The following is a 26,985-nucleotide window of genomic DNA, read 5'->3' on the forward strand; positions in this document are numbered from 1 at the left end:
TTTGCCCTATTTACTGAAGCGCTTGTGCAGTCAAAATGATAATTACACCAAGTAGTTAAGATCTACACAAAATGAAGTCAGATGAACACTGAGTATGAAAACTAATTTTTAATAATGGTTAAAGAAGATGCTGAATACCATGGTTAGAATCAGACTGGGATTGAAGTCTTGCAGTTGCAACTGTAAAACATCTTGCCAAAGAGGAATGCCATCTCCATTAATTCCACTTTAATGATGTGTGTAATTACATGGGAGAGAAAATTACACATTCTAAAAAAAAAAAAAGACACGAAAACTCTTTCAGAAAACTCTCAGGTCTTGAGTGAGATCAACCTTAACTGCATCAGAGGAAGTGAACTGTTCACTCCAGACCAGTATTGATGGACTCTGGAGAGGCAAGAAAATGATTAAAGGTTGAACCTTTCCAGTTTGGCAGCCTTAGGACCTTACCAGTGCCTGAATCAGAGAATTCGCTGAACCACTGGACGTCAATATTGTCTAGCAGCATTACCAACACTTAGTTCCTGCTCTTTTAGAAGACATTTAGGTATAAATTAGAGCTAAATAACATCACAGAACAGTGACAGCCAGGACCATGAGAAACTTGGCCATGTCCATAAATGGTCACCCAGCTAACTAAAATTGTACCAGATTACAGATGTTGCTGGGTGAGAAGTGTGTGCCGGACTAGAGAGGTTCAACCTGTGCTACAGAGGGAAGGCAACCATGATACAGCTCTGTGATGAGAGGCTGTAAGGGGCAGGAAATGTGTGGAGGTGAATAGAGAGTATCTTTTACACCAATACCTGAGTACAGTGGACATATCTAGTGGCCTATACTAAGTTTGTTTTGTATTGGCATGCTTCATATTCTGAGTAATTGTTGTCTGTCTGCTCTTTTTTCAGTTCTTCTGGGACTGACGCGGTGTCCCCCTATGTGTTGCTAGCTAGGCTACGGAAGCAAAATGGCTAGATGAGTTCATCCATGGTGTCTGTTTCCAGCTTCCTCATAAGAAACTCTGTCTCTCTCTGCTAGCAACCCTCCATTTAGTCCTTTTATGTATCTTTTGTTATAACACAGCAACTTGAACACTTGGCAAGCATAGCCCCCCCAGGAATGGCACTTGGATGGAAGAGGATTCATTACATGATTAAACAAATTTGGATTTAAGCCAAGAACTGAAAAGACACTATTTTCTTTAAAGTATAGCCAAAAGACAGCAGCATCACATGAAGATTGCTGATGGTGACATGCACACCATTGTACCAGCTTCTTTCATACGGAAGGGTCCACCTCCAACCAGCGTTTAGTGGGCTGTGAGATACATCAAATAGAGCATACTCAAGCTAAAATGTTCATAATTATATGCAAAAAAGACTGAAGTTTATCAAGTTGTAACACTTTTAATATAACTAAGAACTTTTAAAAATTGATACATTAATTGTAAAGGCATACATAATCTTTTCAAGCATTCCATGTTAATTTGACTTTTTTAAAATTTATAGATGGTGTGTTAATGGGGGGGGTTTGTAGCTGTCAGAATACAATAGAGGTTATATTGTTTTTTATACAAACATTAGACAGCTTCTTCCAATGGTTGCAAAACTATGCTATGCATGTTGATTGCAGCATTCCCAGACTTTGGGAAAAGACTAATTAGTGCTTTAAACAGTTTTAGGAAAAGGAAAAGCAAAAGCTTATCTTCTATGGCACTTCAATGTCATAAGTTTTGGAAGCTGGAACAGAAATTATCTAACACTTTTGTAGTAACCCTATATATCTTAAAATGGCCCCTAACTTAAGTCAGAATATTGTAGTCCAGCCCTTTTTATTTTAAGGCTTTTCCGAGGTAAACTTTCTTTCCAGAGCCTGCCAATAATTCTTAAGTAAGTTACTGCTGCCACCTGTAAAGAGAGCAGTTGTTTCTGTATCCTTTCACTCATGAGACAGTCTCCCTGGCTGTTATTTGTGAGGGAATAGATAGTTCTACTGTAGGTCCTAGACTGAGCTACTTTCATATTGGCTCTATTAACTGTCAGTGACCAGAATCCAGGGCTAAGCTAACTAGATTCAAACTACTAACCTAGATTCTGTGATGCATGCACTTGTCTGTTCCCTCACACCTAGTCAGACTGTTGTAAGTGGAAGTACTACTGAGTAGTTAACAACCCTGACTCGACAGCTGCTGTTCACTTTGTTTATTTTCACATGGAAGTTGCTTTTATTAGTACTGGCTGCAGGATCCAAACTTAAAGAAAATTATTACAAACTCACATGTGGAAATGAAGGGGACACTGAAATATCACTGCTGTGCAATCAGTGCCAGTAGTGAGTAAACAACTAAATTGTACTGACTTACTAAATGTCTGCAGCACTAGCAATGTAAATCATGGGGCTAGAGCAGCAAAAAGCAGGGTAGAGACCAACTTTTATGCCTCCACTGTTTTTGGCCCTTGGTTAAGCTGATAGGAAAGCTAGCACTTCTGCAAGAAACTGGCTTTCTGATATTTAAGCCAAATATGCCAAGCTGTGATCATTAGGGGTTATTCCATCCAGCTGTAGGTTACAAGAATCTCATCAGAGGAGGTGAAGAGTTGGATTACAAACAGGATACAAATGAGCAGCAGATACAAGGTAAGTTGCTGCTAGTCAGGCTTACTGGGTAGTTGACTGTCTCCATTCTAAGCTATTTGACTAGACAATTGTAGTTTGAGAGGTGAGCAAATTGAGAGCTGCAACTGCTACAGTGGTATTTCCCCTAGGGGCATAAGGTTGTAGCTAGGGTGACAGGAGGAGCTCTTCTACTGTCACAGTGCAGTCCACACCTGCTGTTCTGTTGCTCATGGGTAGTTCAGTCCAACTCTGAGAAACAAATGTAAACATAATCTGAAGTGTGGACAAGCCCTCAGGAATACAGGATGCTGCTGCAATGTCACTTTCAACATTTAGTTCCAAGATGCTGACAGGCTCATTTCCCAAACTAGATACCTAATGAAACATCCTTTCAAAGGTAAAGCTTATTGCAAAGCTCAATAGATTACCCTTCCTTGTGGAAGGCAGGGCTGTGACTGCTCAGCAGCACTTGTAGAAGTAGCCTATAAACTATTTGTTTTTCTATTTGAGCTACATCCTATAACAGAGAAAATAAGTTGTTCAGTACAAGCTCCTTATTTCAGTGTTTCTAGTGTTCTGTATAAGCTGCTCATGAACTACTAGAGGGAAAAATACTCTATGTAGTTATTTGAGTGGAATGCCCCATAATCCCTTCTGGAAAAAACAATTCCCTTTACTCATCTGTCTAGAGAAATGATTCAGTTTCATCCAGCCTGGATGCAGTACACAAATGTATAGGAAATTACCACAGACTCAAAACTTTAAATGGATAGTGAACTATCCCTCTTGGTTCTGCATGAGGCAATAGATTTGCCTTCATGAAGCTTGTAACTCTAGTATTGCTTGCCATTAAGGTACAAATGTCATTCACCTTCCAGCGAGTCTAGCAGTTAAGTCAGTGTCTTGCAGTGCTAAGACTGATTAAACATTTGAACAAGCTTAGATAGAAAAAAAAAAAAAAAAAGCTTGGTTCTCTTGCATGAATGCTAACCTTGAAAGACACATCACAAGTGCTGTACTCAAATGTGTATCAAGTAGGTAGGAGTCAGTTGCACCAAATCCCTCTCCCTTGCTTCTGAGTGGTGAATGTGTGATCTCCTCAGTCAAAATATAACCCTGTTACTGAAAAATGTACCTAACAAGGCTTAAGTCAGACAGGTAGGGGATGCTATGCCCTGTAAGTGCTGGGACAAATTCTGAACTAGTTTCCATCTCAGCGGTGGACTCAGCCTTTGACTCCTTATGTCATTTAGCAAAGTGCTAGTCCACTCCAGCAATGTTCCTTCCCCCGCCCCACATGCATGTATGGAATAAAATGCGTGTGCAGAGGCATGTGCACCCCCCATAAGAACATATGCTGCTGGATGTGGGCTCTCTGTTCATCAGCTGGGCATCACTTCACAGTTTCTTGGGTGGCCAGCCATGCATCCAGGTCAACAGTGCTCAAGTTTGTTTCTTGCAAAAAACTGGTCAGGAAGAAAGCTGGGAACTTGATCAATCCTTTATACAGAGGTAGAACATGGTGTACTATTATTAGGCATATTGTAATGGCACAGTGCTCTGTTTCAACACGGGCCAGGTTCTGTAGGGTCCCTACCACAAACTAATTTAGAGAAACTTGATCTGGTCCAAATATTAAAGCCAACTGAGGATCAGCTACATTGAAACAGCCTATAAAAAACCTGAAGTGTTCCTCTCTCTGCTTGGTCAGTCATTCTAAACTTGCAATTGTTCTGTAGCAAAACACTAGACAGTTAGGGCATTTCATTCATAAAGGAGCTTTTTTCCCCTCCCCCCCGCTCCCCAAGAGCCAATACAATAGATTAAAAATGCATTTTTATTTTGAAAACAGTGCAGAAACTGAATCACAGGATTACATTCCTTGACCATATCATACAAACCCAGACACCAGAAAATCATTTGACAATGTAGTTTGAAGCCACCAGTAGTCAGTACAACAAAAATAAGCAATATGCAAGCACCATCACTTGGGCTATATAATAAAAATATTATGAGTTTAAAATCACATCCATATCACTAGGGATAATGCTTAGAGATCTGTTGCAAAGACAAACAGAACATGCTTAAGGTAATTTTTAACAGTAACAGTAAAACATCATTTGCATTTGTCAGCTGGTTACCCTTAACAAAAATCAAACATTGCATCCATAAATAAAGGTACAGTAATTGTTCTCAGTAATACAGTATGTACATTAAAAGCCCTATTGAGCAATGAGGCTTAAACCCTTCAGGTATGTTTTTTGGAGAATGTTATCCATTTTTAAACTACCATGTGAAGAAGCACACAGTGAAAGTTATTTCCCTGAATTAGAGAATATAGAACTAAGTTGGGGGTGGGGAAAAAGGGAGGGCTAAAAATAGATCTGTCCAGTATCCAGAGGGATGGCTCTCAGCTGACTGCCTATGTCCTGTCCAAAAATTATCTGCATGAAGGGGGATGTGTAGAGCAGATGGCTTACAGACTATTGATGACAGGCAATCAGCTATGAAACCTGAGTTTCCTCTAGAAACTAACCCCCAAAAGATACTGCAATGCATGGTCTTATTTGATTCACATGGACATCTTTGGAATTATACCAGTGTAAAAAGGTGGTTTGAGGAAAATCAGAATGTTTAGTTCCTGTACTAAAGTAGCAGTTGCTAATTCCAGTTTCCTATTACCAGATCCTTCAATTATGCCCCACTTAAACAAGTGGCTCTATTAAAGAAAGCAAAATTGTAAAGTGCCTTAAAACTTAGTTCATAGCTATCTGATTAATATCAGAAATCTAGTTCTAGCAGAACATTTGGCTTAATGTCTCTAGAGACTGGGTGCTAATTAAGGAATCTATTTGCAAGCCTTACAGTATGTATTAATTTAGCAGATGAACTTTCCACTTTCAGTCAAGCTCTTATATGTATCTTTTACTAAAGTAGACAGATGGGCAGTGCTATGTGAAAGGGTAAATAACTGCTTGATAATCCTTTACATATTCAATGTTTTAACTAAGATTTAGCTTTTAGATAACATTTCTAAGGCAACATTCTACAAAATTAGCAAATGGCAGCTGCTCAACAACATGCTACAAAACAACTGAATTAATTGTAGAGTTTGGGTACACCATATCCAACAACACTCTCACCTATATGGCCGTGAAAACAAAGAACAGTGGAAGAGGCATCTTTGACCCACTAGATCCATGTTTCCCAAATTTAAAACATTCATGTTCCCCTTTTGGGACTTCAGCCTTATTGACGTACGCCCTCTGTCAATGCCATCCTACTGTCTCTCCAGATTTTTAGTAATTTTCTGCCTTGTACTCCTTGAAACCCTTTCACATACCACTGGTGATACATGCAACACACTTTGGGAAACAGTGAACTAGAAGTAAAAGGGAGTATCTGCATTCCTTTTCACGTCTCTTAAAGAGATGGCCTTTATTTAAAGCTTTCTTGTCTTAGGCGGCTGCAGGGCCATACACAAAGAAGTTTATATTTATGTAGGCAAGATTTATTTAGGAGACTTTAGATGGTTATGAACCCAAGTACATCCTGGGAGACCCAATGTATTTTCAGACAAAAATACTATCTTTTTACACACAAAAGCAAAACAGAGAACTTGTACTCAAAGGAAGATAGCATTTAGGGCTTATATAAAGTGACAGAAAATTCTTCACCCTGTGAAGGTTAAAAGGTATTGTTAGTTTTGCATTCTAATTTTTTTCAAGTGAAGAACACAATTAGAACCAGGAATTTAGTACAGAAGGTTAAACAAATGCATGCATTGTATAGATAGAAGGGGGAGACTAATATTAGGCTTAATGATGTAAAGTACAAAAACCACAGAAGACTATTTGAGATTCAAACTGTTTTTGCTATCAACTTGGAGTAAGAGTTAAACCCTAAAAAGAGATCAGGAGGGGTGGTGCTGCTTCCACGCAAACAGGTGGCTGACTATACTCCTTACCTAGATATCAGAGGTGGGTGAAGAAGAAAATCATATGCTTAAAGCTGCAACTAATCTTTGAGGCAAGTTAATAAAAATACGTTTAGCCTTTCCCCCCAAACTTGTTCACTTTGCTTACAAAAAGGTTCTTGTCTACAAAGCTGATTTTTAAGGGTTGTTTTATGGTGAGAAATCCAACTACCAGAGTAAAATACCTACAGATCAAAGGTGCTCCAGCTCCTGATTCAAAGCACAGCACTTTGGCATATTTTAGAACTGTTTACCGAGTTTCAGCGCTGGAGTAACTGTAGAGACAGACTCAACCCTCATGAAGATATCACTAAATGTCTGCAAGATGTGTACCCTTCAACTCTGAGATTTAAGTGGTGCACTAGTCCACATTTAGGCTCTGCTACTCAAGATAATGTCACCTATAACGGATGCCTTTGACCATGCAGATTTCATAGGTAACAGGGAAGGATTTAAGAAGCTTTTGGTCCCGGAAGTGCTAAGACATCATGATAGTGACAAACATGGCTAGTGTAAATACACGGCAGAAACAAATTTCCCAAATCTGCTATCAAATTTTGGAAGAATGTGCTACCACGTCAGCCTTCCTATGTTTTCCCACAGATACAGTTGGAACGCCCTTAAAATTCAGTATCAGAGAGGTAGCCACGTTAGTCTGTAGCTTCAAGAACAAGAAGTAGTCTTGGGGCACCTTAAAGGCTAACAGATATTTTGGAGCCTAAGCGTTGTGGGCAAAGGCCTGCTTCATCAGATGAAGTGGGTCTTTGCCCACGAACGCTTAGGCTCCAAAATATCTGTTAGCTTATAAGGTGCCCCAAGACTTCTTGTTGCTCTTAAAATTCAGGCAAGCAGTAGAGAATAGGACTAATTTAGAACAAACAAAAGGATGTGGAAATGGAGAATTAAAAAGAATATCCTTGGCTAAGAGGACTTTCAGCTTTAGAGCATGGATGGGAAGAAAAAGCTGGTCTAAATTATTTCCCACATGGATTTTTGGCAAGCTCTGAAGATGGCACTCTACATGCAGCAGAGCACACCTTTTTCAGAAGCTTAAAACAATGACACAGGTATTTACTTGTCTGCACTGGTATGTCCTACCCTCTGTTCCACCTCAAACAGATGGAGCTGAAGGTTGGGGTGAAAATTGTTATAAAAAAATCTTCATTTTTCCTATAATAAATACATTTATTTTGATCATTCTAAAAATAAATCTTCATATAACACTGTGCTTGCTTAGTGCATTAAATAATCACAATTTTACATTCATGCTTGAGATTAAAAGGACAAAATACTTGTAGTAACCTTTTATTTCTTCCTGATTTACCTGGAGTTAAAAAATGTAATTTCTGACCCTACCAGCATGCTCCATTAACTTTTTGACCTACTGACGATGAACAAGATGACAGATGAAAGTCAGAAATCTGAGGACCTCTGAGTTATACAAAAGGCTGAAGGCTATAAGAGAGAGAGAGAGGGAGAGAGAGAGAATACGAACTGAAGACATATTTGATTTAAACACACACACACACACACACACACACACACACACACACACCAAAAAAAAAAAACCTACAACCAACAGAAACACCACATTAAACCCAGCAATAAAGTCCTTGAACAATCAGAATTACATAGGTGTGGCAGTATCGTCATCTTGGGCGCTGCACATCACTACTTAAGAAACGACCATACTCGGGTTTGGCCCATGCATAGCACCATGTGTAAATACCAACTCAGAAATGAGCCCTGCCTAGAAGCAGGCTGCAAAATGGGCATTAAATGAAGGGAATTTTGGAAGGGAGGAACACATTTGTAATGAAAAAACAAATTTAGCAGGACACAGGAATCCTTGTGTGAATTAAGTTTAAACAAAAGTTAGCAGCAGCAGAAAGTTTATACTAATATTAAGTACTTGTGGATACACGTGTAACTAGGTGTGAGGCATTTAGGATAGTAGCTAGGTTAAGCATTTGATCCAGCTGTGTACCACACAACTTACACAATAGGAAAATTCAAAATAGTGCATCTAAATTACTTGAAAATGAGAGTAGCCACTTCTTGCTGCATGATGCTACAGGAAAGTGAGTTCGGTTGGAGGCTGTGTAGGCCTAGGTGACTATGAAGGGAAGATTATGCTTAAGTGCAGTGCTCTGAAGAGCAGTTTACAATGTAGACCTAAGTTTGAATTGGCATGATGTCATGGCAAGAGTAAACTTGTCAATTGTCTAATTGCACACAACAGACACATCTACACAGCCCTAGTCTTCAGCAGTTCTGCCGACAGTGTTATGTTGATCAGGTTTCTGGAAATTGCAAATGAGCTCTCATTTGCTACTCGCATGGCTATGCTAATTATGAATTCAGGGATAAGGGACTGGCGACAGAGGGGGTGGGGGTTAGCCAGCAGAGGCACGTCTACATGGCATGTTTACTGCCGGCAGCAGCCTGTGCCAACACTGAGCAGTCATGCTATGCTAATTAGCCACATGAGTAAGCAAATGGGAATCCATCTGCATTTTCCAGAAACCTGATCAGCATAAACACTGCCAGCAGCAGCACTGAAGACCAGGGCTACGTAGACTTGGTCAGCTTGTCCTGTCCCTGACCCCCTTCCACACCCTTTCAAGGACTTGCCTCTGTCCCACCCCTTGTCCAATGCTCAGCCCCCACTTACCCCCCACAGGCTAGCTCTCTGCCCCTGACTCAAGGTGCAGGTGAGGGTGACCCAATGGTGTGGCTTCTAAACACAGGGTCAGTGATAAGGGGTTCAGTGTGTGAAGGGATTGGCACTGAGGAAGGGAGTTCAGGTAGCAGACGTGCTCCAAGCTGGGGGTGATTGCTCCAGGGATGGGCACGACTGAGGGTTTGAGTGCAGGAGTGGTTAGGGCTCCAGCTGCCAGTGCAGGCTCTGGTGTGGGCTGAAGAGTGAAGGATTTGGGAAGCAGGAGGGAGCTCGAGCCTAGGGCTGAGGGATTTGGAGTGTGGCAACAGGCTGCTGGCAAATGAAAGCTGCAGAACCAACACTCTGCCTGGGAAGGAGGCAATGCATGGAGACCTCATGGCCATCACTCCACCTAGGAGCAGAGCAACATGTTACTGCTTCTGGAGAGGCAGGCAAGGAACTTGCCAGGCCCGGGGCCAGCCAGACTTTTATTGGCCTGGTCAGTGGTGCTGACTGGAGCCAGCTAGGTCCTTTTTCAATCCGGTCAAAAACCAGACACCTGGCAACCCTAGGCAAGGGACTCAATTTTCCCCCCTTCATCGCCACATCTATACAGAAATCAAAACTATTCTATTAGGCTATGTCTACACTAGCCCAAAACTTTGAAAGGGCCATTTTGAAGCTTACTAATGAAGCACTGAAATACATATTCAGCACCTCATTAGAATGTCAGCAGCCACGGCACGTCGAAATTAACGCAGCTCACCACCGTGCAGCGTGTCCAGTTGGGGCTCCTTTTCAAAAAGGACCTCGGCAACTTTGAAATCCCCTTATTCCTAACAGCAGATGGGAATAAAGGGGATTTCAAAGTTGCTGGGGTCCTTTTGAAAAGGAGCCCCTTCTGGATAAGCTGCGTCAATTTGGAAGTGCTGCGGCTGCTGAATTCTAATGAGATGCTGAATATGTATTTCAGTGCTTTAGAAGTTTGGGTTAGTGTAGACATAGCCTTAACATGTCAGCTCTAACGTGGAAACTCACTGGTGCACAAACAATGAGTCACAACCTGTCATACTGAGCTGACAATACTGAGCGATATAATTTATCGGTTCTGGATAAAATTATGTATTATGTATTTGTACCTGTGTGTGCTGAACCTCAAGTTAGTTTAAAAAGGGGAAAAAAGGCTTCAAATTACACCTGCAGTCATAGCCCCTCTCACAGGAAGTGGCTGAAGGAGGCAGCTGGAGCAATAGGTTAGAGTTCCACCAGTACAGGCTCCTCAAAATGCGTAGGCACAGTACTCTCATGCATTTCAGGGCAGCTTACAATGGCCTTTTACTATCTAAGTAGCTCCCATTAGAAATCCCTAAACTACCTCATGTGTGGGAGCTTTCAGACTTCGATCTTGTGCAGTGATGGAGACAGCTTCACTGCTACAACAGGAGCGATCTGAACGAGATGCTCAGCATCTCAAAAGTCACCCATTGATGTGTAGAGGCATTGCACCAGTTCAGTGCTTAGGATCGGGCTCAAAAGGCTATTGCACAAATATAGCTGCTTTCTTTTCATTAGAGGAACATGAAGGGTGTAGTGAAAATGGAAGTAAGCCAGGGAAACTTAAGAAATCAGCATCTGTTAAAGTTATGTAGCATCCTGTGAGGCATATGAACCCAGGAGTTCTACAAAAGCAGTTAGTAGCTGATTTGGAGTTTATTTAATTAAGTTGAAGGCTACACGGGAAGTTTGGCAGGGTAGCTAAATGGCAAGGTATAGATTCCCTTTTCTCCCCTTCCACCTCACACTGTGGTTTGGTGGTTAACGGCCCATCCACTTCAACATCTGAAAATAATGTACACAGAAGCAAGACAGTGATAATTACAAATTGATGTGAGCTTTTTGGATGAGCTTGTATTAAGGCAATAGAAACTATAACCACACAACTGTTTATATTTCTCAACTAAAGATGCAAGAAATGTGATCACTTGTAACTTTTGCCATGTTGCACATTCCACCTTCAGGCACTGACATGTCTTAAAAACAGTAAAATTTAGTATGAACACCCGTTCTGAGATACTCCTTTCCCCTTGTGAATGGTCAGGCACCCAAAGTTTAATGCGGAGGATTACAGGGTTCTGCTCTAGGCCAATCCACTTTGGATAAAAGGGGAGCAAAAAGACATGTGTTCCAGAGTGCTGGCCTTAACATCATCTTTGTTTAAATGGAGATGATTTTGCATATTTTGGCTGCTTTGTAATTTGGTATATGAACTCTTCACAGCTTTGCACAATATAATCACCCTGTCTTAACATTCTGCTAGGCTAACAAACAGCCATCTATGACTAGATGCTCAAAACTTTAAACATTAACTTATGTCACTTTAGGTAATTTAGTCACACTGAAAATAAGTGAGCTAGTTTGAACTACACCCCTCACTCTGAATGGACAAAACCAAACACTGTAAAACAAGTACGGATTCTACCTGGTGAAGGATATCAGAGGCAGGAAATCTTAGGTTACAACCACTCACCCTTACCACAGATTCTGGAGGACTTAAAAGCACTTAGTATTTTTAAAGACATTTAATTCATCAGCTCTGAGTAGTCCATAGATAAGGTGTTGGCTTAGTATTTACAAGGAAGAAAAACGCCACTAACTCCATTTCCTAGGACTACTTGAAGTTTAAAAAACAGCCTACTTCAGCATTTTCCCTAGGTAATAGCTACCAATTATTACAGTGGTTCTCTTGCATCCACTGAAGTTCAGATGTAACAAGTACTTTCTATAGGTTACAAAAGAGCGGCAGGTTTTTCAGAACACTGCTACCCTCATTGTTAGGCCATCTGCCCTGTCTACATGCCCAGTGCTGCTCAGTCAACAAAGCAGCTGTTAAGCCCCTCTAGTTTTTATTTGTTTGCTTTGTTTTTCAAAAAAATATTCTCATAGTTTATGGGCTAATCACCTGATAAGCTTAATTGATTCAGAATCATAGTGCTTCAAAAACTAACTCAAAGCCTCACATTTGTTTTAAACTGAAAGCAGTGGAAGTCTGCCTCTTTTCCATTGTCTCCTCTCCACTGAGCAATTTACTTTTGCTGAGCTCTTCTATGAACTATTTTTTCCCCAGGAGTGGTTTTTAAAAATTAGTTGGAAGTTCAGAGCACTCTATGAATTTGTACATGTTGATAGACTCTTCTCTATTTATTATAAAGGGAATGCTCAATATTTTCTCCTATTCTTTGCTTTTAAATGGATAAGCCAGTGATGCGAGAGACATGCTGTTATAGAACTCTCTCATTGCTTCTCTTATACATACTCCAATCCTAACTAAAAAAAACAAAACACGTTTTACCTTTCTGCTTTATTTTTAATGCATCTAGTGGTACCTTCTAATTACTGCCATTCCACCTCCACTTCTCTAGGCCCTGTACTATAGATTTTTATGTAGGGTTATTGTAACCCACACACCTGTGGCTGTGTCTACATTGAGCCCTAGTGCTGACAGTTTGATGCAAATAACAGTCTTGAAAATGCAAAACGATGGCTCATGTGCATATTGAGGCTAATTTACCTTTTCACAGCAGAAATCAAGCTGTCAGCCGCTCCTTATGCCTGAGTTTTCCCAGGCATAAGGGGCTGCCAACAAAAGTTTGTTTTTTTTTTTGGCCAGCAGAATGTCTACACTGCTTGATTTCTGCTATGAAAAGGCAAATTAGCCTCATGAATATGCATATCAGCTACACAAGTGTTATTTTGCATTTTTGAGACTGCTTATTTGCATCAAACTGTCAGCACTAGGGCTCAGCGTATACACAGCCTGTTAACTGTCCCACGTAATAGTGCCTTGACCACTTCAGAGAAAGAATGTGTCTCCTCTACAGCTTAAGTTGAAAGGCAGCTCACCTTTAGCTTAAGCTGAGGAGCTGCCTGCACTAAGCTCCACAGGTCCAAGTCTGCCTGGGGGCAGTTAAATTATATCATTTCTATGTTTTTCCAAATCCCCACACAGCACTATTTTACAAGAGGGTCACTGACTAGTCTATTTCGTATGAAAAAAATTGTGCTCATTTGAAATGAAAGTATACTGACAACCACCACAAAGCCAGTGCAGGTGCTGGACTTCCCAGTCAGCAACTGGGAAACTTTTGAAAAGAATCAGTAAGCGCTATAAAATTTTTGCAACTTTAGCTGGTGACACCCAACTCCCCTTATATGCCCTGCTGCACACAGCCTGTTTTCTGGTGTTAAACACAGAATTTTTCTGACTAGCAAAGAGTGCTTTTGCTGATGGTGAAATTAGCACCACATTCCGATAAATACATTCTACTGTCCTCAAGTACCAAGTGTTGCCACTTCCTCTGTAGTGCTGGAATTTGAGCTTCTTCTCCTTATCTCCTCTTTGGCCAAACCCTGCTGGATTATTTACTGGCAAAACACAAGACAAATGTTGCACATTTCCCCCAGTTTTATTTTTAAAATACCCTCCCCTGTTTTCTCCTCGCACATGAGCTTATTAGTAATTCAGTCAAGAAAGCATCACCCCATTGCTTGCTCTATGCAAGAAACAAGATCATTCTTCATACTCCAAATAAATCTCTCTTTACTTACAGCTCCACTTTAGCAAATGCTTCGTCTGATGTAAATATAAAAGAAGCAAGATCAATTAAGACATAGCAAAGACCTACAAAGTACCCCCTTTTAGTTTATCACACCTCCATCTACAACCAACAAGTTTTGCTTTTTTCCAAAGGAAGGCCAGAATACTGCTCCTACATTTTCTAGCCTCATGGTATTAAGATAAATGATGAAGGCGTTTTTGAATCTTCCATGTTGCCTTACAAGGAATATTTGTTCCAGCACAGAAACCTCTCTGGAAATTCAGTTCTGTGGAGAAGAACATAAACCCAAAACAAGACAAGGACAAAACTTTGCTTCTGTGCTTGGCAAGGTTTGACTTTAGTGGTAGATCAGTGATTTTCAGATCAAATATTCTTATTGGTTCTCACAGTTTTGAGGCGAAGTCTAGCAAGCACACTTTTTCTCCTCTGGTTTTGCTGAATCTAGGTTCCCCGAGCTTCCTCCATTGGCTGTGTCAGATACTTGTGTCTTGTCAACACATTGTTCCATGCGCTTCATTATCAAGTCCAGGAGTGTTTCCACCGCCTTATCCACATTTTGCCCGGTAGCTGCACTTGTTTCAAAGTATGGTATGCTAATATGTTGGACATGGGGGGAAAAAAAAAAATATATATAAAAGGCTCATTAGAAATGACAAAGAGATGAGCCCCTGAGGAAACAAATACACTTGCACAAGCTATAGAAAAGAGAAATAGGCCTTAATAAAAAGTTCACTTTTTCCAGGGTTCTGACAGGCAGAAATGGAATATCAAAGAGCCAGACCAGAAAGCAAAGCTGCACTGACAATGATAGGTTTAGTGCAAGCAGGAGTATTTCCTGTGTCACTCTTCCTCAGTATTTTGCAACATGGATTAACAGATGTTAGAAGGTCAGAATGTCACACTTTTATTCACAACCAGTTCATTTCGTCACCAGGTGGAAAGAGTGATGACCGCTTCTACAGTAACTCTCAAGCAACATGGAAAATGCCATAACACGTAGACATGGTTTATCTCCCAAAAGCAGCATTTATCAAGAGCTTCAGTAAAAAGATGCAGTGACTATCTAGTAGACAGTTATGGAGAAGCTTCACACATAGAAATATGGGAAAAATGTATTCATGTTGGGAACAAGATTTAATTTCTATTTAAATGTAGCTGTGGCTAACATGATCTTTGCCTCCAATATCCTAGGTCAATGACCTCCAGAATCCTGCTTTACAGATTTTAAATTGTGGTATTTTGATTTTTAACAGAAAGCATTCCAGTTACCTGTTCTCATGAGTGGCCATGATTCCAATACACATGCACCCACTACTACAATGGTGGGCAACCTGCAGTCCATCAGGGAAGTCCAACTGCAAGCTGAGAGAGATTTTACCAAACACTGAAGGTCTTCAGGCAATGCCCACTGCAGCTCCCAGTGTCTGCAATTCTCTGCTTTTGAGCAATGGGAGCTCTGGAAAGCTGTGGCCACCATGGCCCTGCAGCCCCTTCACCTGCAGTTGCTGCTTCTCATGGCTCCCACTGGCCAGGAGCAGAGAATTGTGACCACTAGGAGCTGTGGGGTGAAATGCCTGTGGACAGTCAACATCAGCAAAATGTCTCAAGATCTGCAACCAGATTACCCTGATGGGCTGCATGCAGACTACAGGCTGCAGACTGCCTATTCCTGCTCTCTGGGGTACTCTTACGTCTGACCTCAGAAAGAGTTCATTTAGTCTCTTTATATGAAAGTTTCTCTATGTCTGATCATCATCGTCTAGTTTACAAACCCCTCTACAACTGTTTTGAAATGAGTGAACAGGATGGAATACAGTACTCTGAGGTGGGGGGGGGTGTCACACTAATAGTTTATGTATAGTCCCCCATTGCTTTAAACTCATTCTAGTATTGAGCATCAGCTATCAGACAGCAGTTCCCCTTGAGCAGACACCCATGATTACCAGTTTGCTTTTAGCTGTTCCTGTCCATTTAGAAGAGAGAGTATGAATAGTTCAAATTATCCCTTTCACTGAATTTCTTAACACGTAATTCTACTTGCTGTGAGTCAAACAAACAAATAGTGCCACCCTATTATGGAATGATGGGTTTTGCTGTAATTCAAAGTATACTATTCATTCTTCTGCCATTTTCTGTCTCAGATCCAGGATTGTCATGAGTACTACCATTCAGAACCACCACTTAGTTTCCTTAATAGCCTCTGCTGAGGGATAATATTGTATTATCATGTAAAGACACCTAGAACAACTCTACTACTTCTGATTAGTGTTTCAACCAATTTACCTGACTAGGAAGTAAACATTACTGATCTAAAAAAGTAGTAACAGCAAGATTGTTTGTACCCATGTTCCCTCTAATAAATTTTGATTCATGTGTGGAATACATTTTTATGTGCACTGAAGCATGGGTATCCTACAGCACACCAGGAGAAACAAAAACCTAGCAGAGTGCCCACACCTAGGGTATTTGTATCTCTCCTGAGTGCCCATATATGTACCCAGCTTACAGTGAATTATGATGTGCATTTGATACTCCCCAGTCCTTTGAATTAGTGAGGGATGATTTCAAAAGAGAATCCCCCTATTTAAGTGCATGCCTGAGCCTCATCCTGGCACTCAGAAGACTGTCCTCTAGCTCTGTTGCTTTGTCTAACAAGCAAAAAAACTACCAGGGTGCTCCAGTGCTCCTCTTTTGACTCATCCAGGCCCACCGACGGGGGAGGGCACGGGGCATTTCAAAGAGGCCCAGTGCTCTAGCCACCACCATTGCTAGTTTGGCAGTGGTGGCACCTGGAGCATAGGGCCCCTTAGAAAGGCCCTGGCAGTGCTGCTACAGCTGTGCACAGGCCTGAGGGCGCATGGGGGATGTGGGGAGCAGAGCACAGTCTGTGCAGCACTGAGAACTGACTGCTCATAGCCTCACTCCGTCTGAGGAGTGGAGCTGGATCCCTTCCAGTCTTGCTCTGCAGCCCGCAATGGCTCTCAGTGCTGCTGGGCCAATCAAATCTTTGTTAAGACCTCATTGATCTCCCACAAATACTCTTAGGCAGGTTGATGCAGCCATTTCACCATCTCTGTAGTGCTCTTAACTCCTTAAATTGGCTGTGGACAATTCTTTCTACTTCCGATGTACCTAAATAAGCATTTTTTTTGATAAATTGCCTTTTCTAGTCTCAGCTTTCCTGGGCTCAGATTTTCTCTGCATAGAGATATTAAGCCCAAGTGAATCTGACTGGAATGAAGGGGAGAAGATGCTGCTTTACTTACTTGTTTAAAATGGCAGACTTGGTGCTATTTTCTGAGTTTAACCAGCATTTTATTAAATATTCATACTATGAATCCCCATTTCTAATTGCAGTGAACTGTTCCATATCTGGAAACCCCAGGACTGGGAGGTTGCTAGTCAGTCAAATATTCTGTATCCATGGTGTCCAATACGCTCGCCACCTCACCCCATGGCAAACTAGACACCATGGTATGGTGAAATGTGGCTCCTCAGAGCCACACATGGGGCGCCCCCTCTGCACACTCCATGCATGTGCCCTGCCACTTGGTAGGACACGTGCATGGCAGTGGTGGCTCCTCCTGTGACTCTTGCCTTGGCGCAAAGGCTCGCGTGGTTCCAGACATGGTGCAGCGTGGCTCACATGGCTCTGGCCCAGTGGCGGCGAGCCACCAGTGGGTTGTATGGATGGTGATGTGGTGGTGGTGGTGGTGGTGGTGGTATGGGTATTTATTTTGAGTGGGGGAGGGCTGTGGCAATCCTTAAATTTCTATTGGACACCACTGTTCTGGATAATAAAGAGAGGTATACCTAGCGATGCATAACCCTAAAGAAAACAAGATTAGATATTAAGAAACAAACGCCTGCAGAGTACTTTATTTACCAATAGTAGTATTGTACACTAACTTATACTGTATTTGTATTTACTTTCACATTACTATACTTACGGAAAACAAGTAAAATTACTTATGGTTAAATTGCTGGTTATTTGAGAGTTCAGAATAGAATACCAAATATGAAAGTTTACTGCACAGTACATTTGTTTAGGAGAGGGTACTTCTTGTATTAAGCACTGCTCATCTTTAAACAATTACAGAGCATGATCATGCAAAAATGGTGATTTGGCATCATACAATACAAAAGGAGTCAGTGTGTTAAACTGTCCCCCAAAATCTTCTGCTTGTAAGGTCTTGCAGCCACTAGACACAGTCATGACAGGTCGATTATGTTTCCAGTCTCTTCTGCTATGCAGTCCATCTCTCAGGTGATTTGTAGGGTATATGACTGACTCCTCCTGCCCCCTCCCTTAGGTCTCAGGACTAACCAGCTGAATTAGAATGTAGCTTTATAGTGGGTACATTTTGCCTGAGCATCAATACACTTCAGCATCCACAGCAATATTTAAAACCAACACCACTTGTTACACTTGAAATCATGCACCAAAAATGCAACGAGGTTGGCAGCAATGAACATTTTGCACTACTGTGATCTCCAACCAAAGGAGCTGGTTTCCCAAATTTCAAAGCTCCATGGGGCAGTTTAGCTTTTAAAAACCATTAGCTGATCTTTACATCAGTATAAGGTGATCTTCCAATCACAGCGTTTACTTACCCATATTTATCTGCAAGGTCTCTTGCTTGTCTCTCATTGACTTCTCTCTGATCTGACAAATCAGCCTTATTACCCAGCAATACTATATCAGGATTCTCACAATATGCATTGGCTTGCAGTTGACCTTAAAAAGAAAACAAGCCTAGAGTAAAGAAAATACTGAAATGCCGTCCCCAAGGGCCAAGATTGGTTTAAAAAAAAATTAAGCCATATGGACTTTTCATAATGCATTAGCTCATTAAAGTATTTTTCTATAGAGGAAAACAGACCAGATGTAATTAGAACTTTATTTTCAGTTAGCTACTCACTTCTCCATATAACTTAGAAAGCAGAGAATCAAAGATGCATCTACATACAGTACCTCAGAATACAAATAAAAGGCATCAGTACCTTTGGGTTAGGTTCTCTTTAATACACGGAAAGATTTCCTTATTCAAATAAGCCAATAAGGAGCTCACAAAGACAGAAAACTCCAAATGCTTCCACAAGCAGTTTTGACATTTGAAGCCTAAACTTCCTCAAGAATAGAATGATGTCCCAGTTTTAGTGCATCTAGACAGTTTTATTCTGTGTTAAACAAACATCATGTTTAAAGGTAATTTCCTTATGCTCACCCCAATTTTGAGGTAAGCAAAATTGAAGTGCTACAGTATATATGAGTATGTGGAAGAAATTTAGAGGAAATTTGCTGATTTAGTTTGCAAGGAACAGCTGAAGCAGATAAGTGTCCAATGCATTAATTTTTCAGCAGCTCAACAGTGGAGCAAAGGGGAAGTTTTTGGTTTTTTGCCATTTCTACAGGTTGAACCTCTCTAATCTGGCACTCTCCTGCCAGGTAACATCCTTAAGTCCAGCATCATTTTAGTGATGTAGATATCCAGCTATCCTGGGTGTGGCCAAGTTTGCCATAAAAGTTTGTTTACAGCCAGTCCTTGCTCTCAGTGTTCTGTGCCGTTACTTATCTGTAATTTACCCCTAAATGTTTTCTCAGAGCCCAGGAAGCAGTGGAAGTATTGCTCAATACTGCTAGACAATATCGACCTCCCATCCTTCAGCAAATTCTCTTGTTTGACACAGGTCAGGTCCCAAGGGTCCTGGATTGCAGTGGTTCAACTTGCATTAAAAACCCTTTGCTATGCAGGGATGTAACTGTATTCACATATTGCCTTTTATAGGTGTTTTTCTTGTTCTGGCATGTGCACATACTCCAAACTAAATATGTAGATGTTAGTTAGCAAACAGCAAGTCCTAATTATACAGAATCTGAAAAGAAGTCTGGGTACCTTTTGGATGTTGTCTTTTCCTCCAGTACAATAGCTCATCTTTTCAGTAGTAAAGAAGAATACATACACTGATTTTTTTAAAAAACACTCTTATTTTAAATCAGGATGATCCATTCTCTCCAGCAATTTTGTTTTAACCTGCTTCAGGTTACATGTATTGCTTCTGCATGAGATATTTCTGCCTTGCAAAAAGCCTCATAAACCCCTCTGTTATCTTTCACTTGATTTTTAAATAAACTCTCTGTTCAAATCCTGATCCTGCTGAAGACCATGGGAAACAGGCAGAAGATGCAGAAAGTAACCACATTGTTCAAAATGCAGAATTATTTAGAAGTGGCATGCTTCTTAAGATTCAAAATAAATACAGTCAATTGTTAGAAATTAAAAATATGCACTGTACTAACACTGCCTCTCAGGAGCCTCAAAGCTCATTGTTAATGAAACCAATAATATCCTATTTTAGGGATAGGAAAAAAAAACAAACAAAAAAAAGGCACTAAAGTTCAGTGAAATGGCCATGGTCACAAGTGAAAAAAAATTAGTATCAGGTAAAAAGCAGAAGTCTGGACTCCCTGGCCGCATCTACACTTGCATTCCCACCCCCCACCATCCCCACAACTCCTTCCAGAAGGGAAATTGTAATGAGCACAGCAGAAGAGGCACAGATTAAACTACCTTGTACCTCATTTGCATATTCCCACAAGATCCCCTTACAGAAGCAAAAGCTGCCATGTTGATAGGGGTTCCTTTGGAAGGAAACAGAGGTCCTTCTGAAGGAAAGCCCCATTTCAGAAGACCCTTCATCTGCAAATGTTTTAAGACCAATTTTATTTTATTATCCCCAAACCTGACCACGACAAAACCCACCACATAACCTTTTCTCAGACAGGTTGGAGGTTAACACATCTGTGTGATTTCCCACAGCTGAGACTTAAGAGCCCATCTACCCAAACCACAGGCTTATGAACCACCTGAAAATCCTGGATGACTCTTTGAAATTAACATTTCTAGAAAAGTGACAACATGCAATAACCCAGAAACCCCTTCCACCTCCCCCCCCCCACAAAACTGCTAGTTATCAGATATAGATAAGCTGTTCTGCTTTACTTACTCATCCAGTTTCTGACATTTAAGAAACTCTGTTGACTGGTGAGATCAAACATTAATAAAAAGCCCATGGCATCTCTGAAAAATGCCGTGGTGAGACTTCGAAATCTGAAAGGAAGGAACAAATAAGCAGCTCAGTTAATACAGACTCTAATATTACTAGGTAATCATTTTTACAGCACGATTTACTGGAGGAAAAAAAAAAACCTCAAGGGTAGATACAAAGCATCTTTACTGAAGATCTCCTTTGCAACAGTTTAAAAAAAATCCAAACCCATGAAAGCAGCACAAATTATCAGCCAAATGTTCTCATAATAGTCAAAAGCCCATGCCCCTCCTTTTAGCTAAATGCATCATAGCCTCTGGAAAGAGAGTGTATGTAAATTTACCAGAGGATGCTTACATGAGAGAATGTTATGCTGTCAATGACAACTCCATTAGGTCAAATTCTCTGTTCTTTGGATTGGCCTGAAGTTAGTTTGTTTCTTGTTTAATCATGATATGGATGCATTCAGTGCAGCCCTAATAATTGGGACAGAAATCAGTCCAGTTGAACATAGCAAGGGTATTGCAAAGAAGAAGTGTTTGAGAGTTGGATATCATCAGCTAAATAGGGCAAATATGAAAAAAATGTGTATGTTTAATCATAGTTTAGAATAAAAACAGGTTACTGGGAAGATCAGTTGAACCTAGGTCAATCTCTGTAGCTCATCTAGAGGCTCTAATTTACCTGTAGTTTACAAGATAAGCTCAGTCAAACTAGTTTGGTCTTTAGGCATGCACAGATGACATTTTACAGATTCCCACAAAGCCTTTGGCCCAGGACCCAAAACACAGCCCCAGTTTGCTGCTACAGAACCACAAGCCAGCGTCTCCAGTGAATTAGGAAGCCAAACATTAAAAAACTTTTATACAAAAAAAACTACAAAACAGATGCTCTGTTTTATGTACATGAGGATTTAATCACACCGCAAAAGCCACCACAATCTGGCACATCTGTCTGCAGCAGATGTTGTAGATAAGATAACTGACAGCACAAGCAGCAAATTAAACAAACTACTTCTACTGAAAGGAGCCACATACTTGAGAGTTTTCGCAATTACAAATTAGCTCTTTTGAAGAGGTGAGGTCTTTTGTGTGTTTGTCAAAGAAATAATGGGAGTGGTTCAAGCCAGAAGAAGTGGATGTGTTTTAGAGATCAAAATTTAATATAGTACCATAGTAAGTGTGTTCACTACCTACAAAAAACTCAGGAGAAAGGCTCCTACTTTGATGAATTTATAATTTAGACATAGCACAGATTATGGACAGAGCGATGGGTGTGGCAGAGTGTGCTTGAGCTATGATGTTTAACATGCATCCAGATCTTTGTCGGTCATTTATTTTATGACCTCTGCCATTGGAAGTCTAGGATATATACAACCTATGTCTTCAGAAGGGCTTGAGAAAGGGAGCATGAGAAATAGTGGTTCAAGTCAGACTTAATCTTTCCATGAATAGAAGACAGACACACACACAGCAACTGGTTTTCCTCAGGTCCGATTTTGGTTTCCTGTCCACTCCATTGTGCAGTAAACCATTTTCTTTCATGTTCAACTTTAGTTTGCACTCATGGTTTCCCCCTTCTCCCTTTAAATGACCTTAGGCTGCTGTTTCCCAACCCAGCATCTCAATGCTGTTCCCTACTGCACATTTGATTCCCTCCCCACCACAACACACTTCCTGCCTCTGGGCACAGCCAATATTAATCAAGAGTAAGCCCCAACACACTGTATGCTAGTGAACAGCCATGAACTTTACTGCTGCTCCAGAGTAGCTGGTCGTGCTTGCAGAAGAAATGAACATTGTATGCAAAACAGCAACAGTTTAAAAGTACCTTTTGCAAACAAGGACACATGTTCATTTCTTGCAACAACCAATATCTGTATCAGAAGTTCAGGGTTTTGTTTCCTGACTCACCTGAACAGGATCTGTCTTTATTTTAGATACCTGCTTTGGATTCTGATTAACCGCATATGAGATGCTGAAGTCTTTGCATTACCTTTCCTGCCCAGCAGTGTCCCACAGCTGCAGGTGCACATTAAAGGCTTTTCCTGAAGAAGATCCATTTGGTCCTCTGCTATTGTACATCTGACAAATACAGAGTAGAATCAGCAACTCCTTTTTTTATACACTATACAGTCTTTTGCTTAGTTTATGAATGTTGTTACCCTGACTAAAATTTTGCATTGTGAAAAAGCACTCCAGAACAAATGAATAAGCTGAGTTTATATTACAGAGATTCACATTTACATAAATATTCCACTTCAAAGGGCCTCTGACAAACAATATATCAAAACCCGAGCCAATAGCGTTGTCTTCCGAAAAAAAGGTCTGTACTTACTACCATCATTTAGATCCTGATTCTGCTCATTCCAGCGTACAAGAGGCATTGAACTACCTTCTAGACTTAGTTACTTTGTGTTCAGATGCATGCTTATGATAGATTGACAAGATGAACCTCTATACATGAAGAAACATCTATTTTTTAAAATGCTTTGTCAGTCATTTAAGGACTTGCTTTATCAACCTGAATTGCAAAGTAATTTTGCATGAAGAAATCATTGTGCTCCTTTGTCAGGGTTCACTTTTAAGAACGTCACATCTCTTTTCAATAAAATGGTACAAGAAACATTAAGGCAAGCACACAGGGATTCTTTCCTTGTCAGGAGGTAGCACAGCAGTTTCTGCATCAGAATTTTCAGGAACAATGTTGTCCAGCAAATAATCTATTTGTATATAGTCTGAACAAATGTGTTTCATGTGAATACATAAATACAACAACTTGCATATAGTCCTTCATTATGTGACTCTTATTTCCTTCATGGTAGGTTACCATGGTGATGAGCATGGTGCAAAAACCAAATCAGAACTCTGGGCATCAGCCCACACCACCAGTTTCTTTAGAACAGATTTTGTCCTTAGTGGCATATCAGTAACCCCATGGTGGGTAGCAAGATTGTCAACATGTCAATGAGGGCAGATTACAGCTGCCAACACCTACATTACTACCCACACATGAAAATAAAGAGAACAACTTGCCTTGTCACTGAACCAAGCTTTACTGTGTAAACAAAAGATGCTTCCTATCACTTACAAGTGATGACACTGGATGTGTAAGCAGACAAATATGGAACCTCCACTGCCATTTAGTTTTTGAAAAGTCACTTTAAGAGTAGAACTATGCAATGACACATATTGCATTAACCTTTGAGTAATGCCTCACTGAAAAGGGATTTGGCCAGAGACCTAAAAGGAAGAATCTGAAGGCCAATGAGATCCCTCAGGGGGCCAAATTTTCACATCCCATACAAAGTAACCTGTAGTTCCCATGTCAGGGCAAGGGAGCAAGTGTATTAGAAATTTGGAGTTAAGTTTTCTGGAAGTCCTTTTGAATGACTTATTTATGTCTAGTAGAAATGTTTTAAACATTTGTCTAAAAGATATACTCTAGTTTGAGTTAAGTGTAACTCACGAATTCTTATAGCCTGTGCTATACAAGTGAGCTTAGATGATCACTGTGATCCCTTATGGCTTTATAATACGAAGGTTAACCTACCCTAAAAAGGAAAAAATATGTAGAAATGGCACCCCATGTTAGAGATCTATGTTGAGTGTGTGTTCAGAATAATTTCTGCTTATTTTGTCAATTCAGATAAGGTTTTAAGTACTTTACTCCAGGTTGGCTTTATAAAGCAAAAAACAACCCCACCTCCCCCATACACACAACCCCTCTGAGAAGATAAACTGAGGTGGACTACTCCAGGCTGCATTTCAGATTTATTGATCTAGGGCTGCCTATGCACAAACATGCAGAAATAATTCATGCGTCATTTCAGAGCATATGCCCAGAAGGAGAGAGGCCCCCAAAGGCCAGATTCTGGTTTCTTCTTTATTCTGGATTGTACCTTATGCCACAAAGTAGTTCCACTGTGGAGTAAGACACAATGCAGGAAGAATTAGGGTATCAGAATATATTACTGAAGTGCACAAATTAGAAAGAACCCAGCTTGATTATACAAGCTTGACAGTTATTAGCAATGGCAGCTTTATTTATCAAAACAGAAGGTAACAAATATGGAACTCCAGAACACAATAAACTAGCTGCAACTTGCATGGGGGTGGGGTCAGCTTTGACAATAGCTTCTTTAATTAATAGTTCTAATTATTGTAAAACTGTATTTACAAGTTTAATGATAGACACTAAGCAGAAGTTGAGAGAGGGTTTCTTTTTTTTTCTCCCGTTTTTTAAATAAAAATAAAATTTCCCAGTAAGCCACAGTGCTTTCCACTTATCTAGAAGGGCTTTTATTTTTTGGTATCAATATTCTTGCAGGTGGAGGTCAGTTATTTGTCAGACTGCAACATGCCCTCTCATAATAAAATGAGTCCTGCCTCTAAATGGCTAGGATTTTGCTCCTTAAATTCCTTTAGCACTAGAGATTTTACAACATGTATATCCTTGTTTTAGCACCTGCACAAACACCAAGCACACAGAAGACTGAAGATACAAGCAACTTTGTTTACAGTAACTACTACAGAAGGTTTTGTTGGACTTTGAGTGATGAAAGGCTAGACTTCCTACTCCTACCCATCCCAGATTGAAACACACTTTACAAGTATGCATGCTGGTTTAAATTCAGTGGTCATTATGGCCTGCAGTGCACTAAAGACCTACTTTTCATAAATGCTCCTTTCTGGTTCTGGTTATTAACAGAGTTAATGGGCATAAAACAGACATAAAAACACTCCTGATTCACAAACCAGTCAGCCAACATTTTAATGGAGTGGGCCATTCTGTTAATGGCTTAAAAGTGTGTCTTACTGAAGAGGAATTTTCACAACAGTCTGGAAAGAGAGGCTGATGAACTCTCTTTTATATTCAAATTCGACACATTAACATGTGGTTTGAACTGGGATGCGAATTTTCTGGGTCATTATAGAGGCTCTTTTGCATACTTGGCTTAATCTAATTCTTGACCTCCCCCCGCCCCCCACCTCTGATTTGTTCACCTTGATCATTTTTTTTCCTGATTTGTCAACCTTCATTACTATTTTTGGTTCTCTGTACCTTAAATATTGAGTCTGTTCTGGTATGGTTATGGTCTGAAGACGTGGGTCTGTCCCACAAAAGCTCACCTAATAAATTATTTTGTTAGTCTTTAAAGGGCTACTTTACTGCTTTTTTGTTTTGCTAGTATCTAGGACTAGCACAGCTGTCTGTTACCTTTCTGGTTATGGTTGATGTTTCAAAACATTTTGCAATTCCATGCAAACACTTTACACACACGTGAATGTAGGCACTCTCTTGAGTTAGGCAAGTATAATATAAAAAGAGAAAGTCAGTTGTAGAACTAGAAGTGAAGCCCAGATTTCCTGATTTCTAATCTTAGGCTTTATTATGATGGCTTGCTTGAAGTACAATAGCAAAAAGAACACTCTTATCTGACGGTAGAACTTTTTTTTGTACGCTGCAATAAAAATACTATCCATTTTTGTCCAGGCTTGTGGATATGCACTATCATGGTGTTCTGTTGAAACAGTGGTAGTGAACATTAGTACCTATGAAAGGAATCATGTTGACAGCACAGAAGATTTTATCTTAAATACACCACAGAACAAGCTAGCCCATGCTACTCTACAAATGCAGCCTTAAATGGGCCATCTAGAGAGGCATGAAGATAGTTAAATGAGTCAAAGAAGTCAATCGTTTGTGCTACAGACTCCTTGGGAAGTAGTATTAGTCAGCGAATGGAGTACAGGACAGGAAGTTTTGCTTCCAGTACTACCATTTATCTGCTTTCTGACCTTGGGCAACACACCAGTTCTGTGCTTTTTCTGTCATCTTATCTACCTAGACAGCAAACTATTTCTGGCAGAGGCTGTCTCTAGTGTGTTTGTACATCAGCTAGCACAGAAGGCCCCACCAGAGGCCTTTAGTGCCAAAGCCACTAACGGGGAGGGCGGAAGCATTTGGAAAATGGTGGCAGGTTGCCTCAGGGCTGGCAATTTAAATTTAAAAGGGCCCATTGCATTGGCCCACTGCCACAATGGCAGCATTGCTGGCTGGACCCC

General features: G+C 40.5%; 2 protein-coding genes across 5 annotated transcripts in view; one reads left to right on the plus strand and one right to left on the minus strand.

Annotated features, from left to right (window-relative positions):
- The window catches only part of CCDC68 (coiled-coil domain containing 68), a 36,645-nt gene extending 29,337 nt beyond the window's left edge, over positions 1 to 7,308 (plus strand). For all 3 annotated transcript variants that reach the window (XM_074995772.1, XM_074995770.1, XM_074995771.1), the window contains exon 10: positions 906 to 7,308. In XM_074995772.1, coding sequence (XP_074851873.1) covers positions 906 to 972 — 67 coding nt within the window. In that variant the 3' untranslated portion in view covers positions 973 to 7,308. The remainder of the gene's footprint in view (positions 1 to 905) is intronic.
- A 73-nt stretch (positions 7,309 to 7,381) lies between these two features.
- RAB27B (RAB27B, member RAS oncogene family) overlaps positions 7,382 to 26,985 on the minus strand; it is a 52,780-nt gene continuing 33,176 nt past the window's right edge. Inside the window, exons 3-7 of one of the 2 annotated variants that reach the window (XM_074995775.1) lie at positions 22,913 to 23,001; positions 20,876 to 20,979; positions 18,482 to 18,605; positions 14,255 to 14,460; positions 7,382 to 8,044 (exon numbers count right to left, since the gene is read on the minus strand). In XM_074995775.1, the coding sequence (XP_074851876.1) occupies positions 14,271 to 14,460; positions 18,482 to 18,605; positions 20,876 to 20,979; positions 22,913 to 23,001 (507 nt within the window). In that variant the 3' untranslated portion in view covers positions 7,382 to 8,044; positions 14,255 to 14,270. Of the gene's footprint in view, positions 8,045 to 10,132; positions 14,461 to 18,481; positions 18,606 to 20,875; positions 20,980 to 22,912; positions 23,002 to 26,985 lie in introns of those variants that run through there. The other variant, XM_074995773.1, reaches the window with a different exon arrangement.

This window comes from Carettochelys insculpta, chromosome 5 (genome assembly GCF_033958435.1).
Source record: "Carettochelys insculpta isolate YL-2023 chromosome 5, ASM3395843v1, whole genome shotgun sequence".
Taxonomy (NCBI): Eukaryota; Metazoa; Chordata; order Testudines; family Carettochelyidae; genus Carettochelys; species Carettochelys insculpta.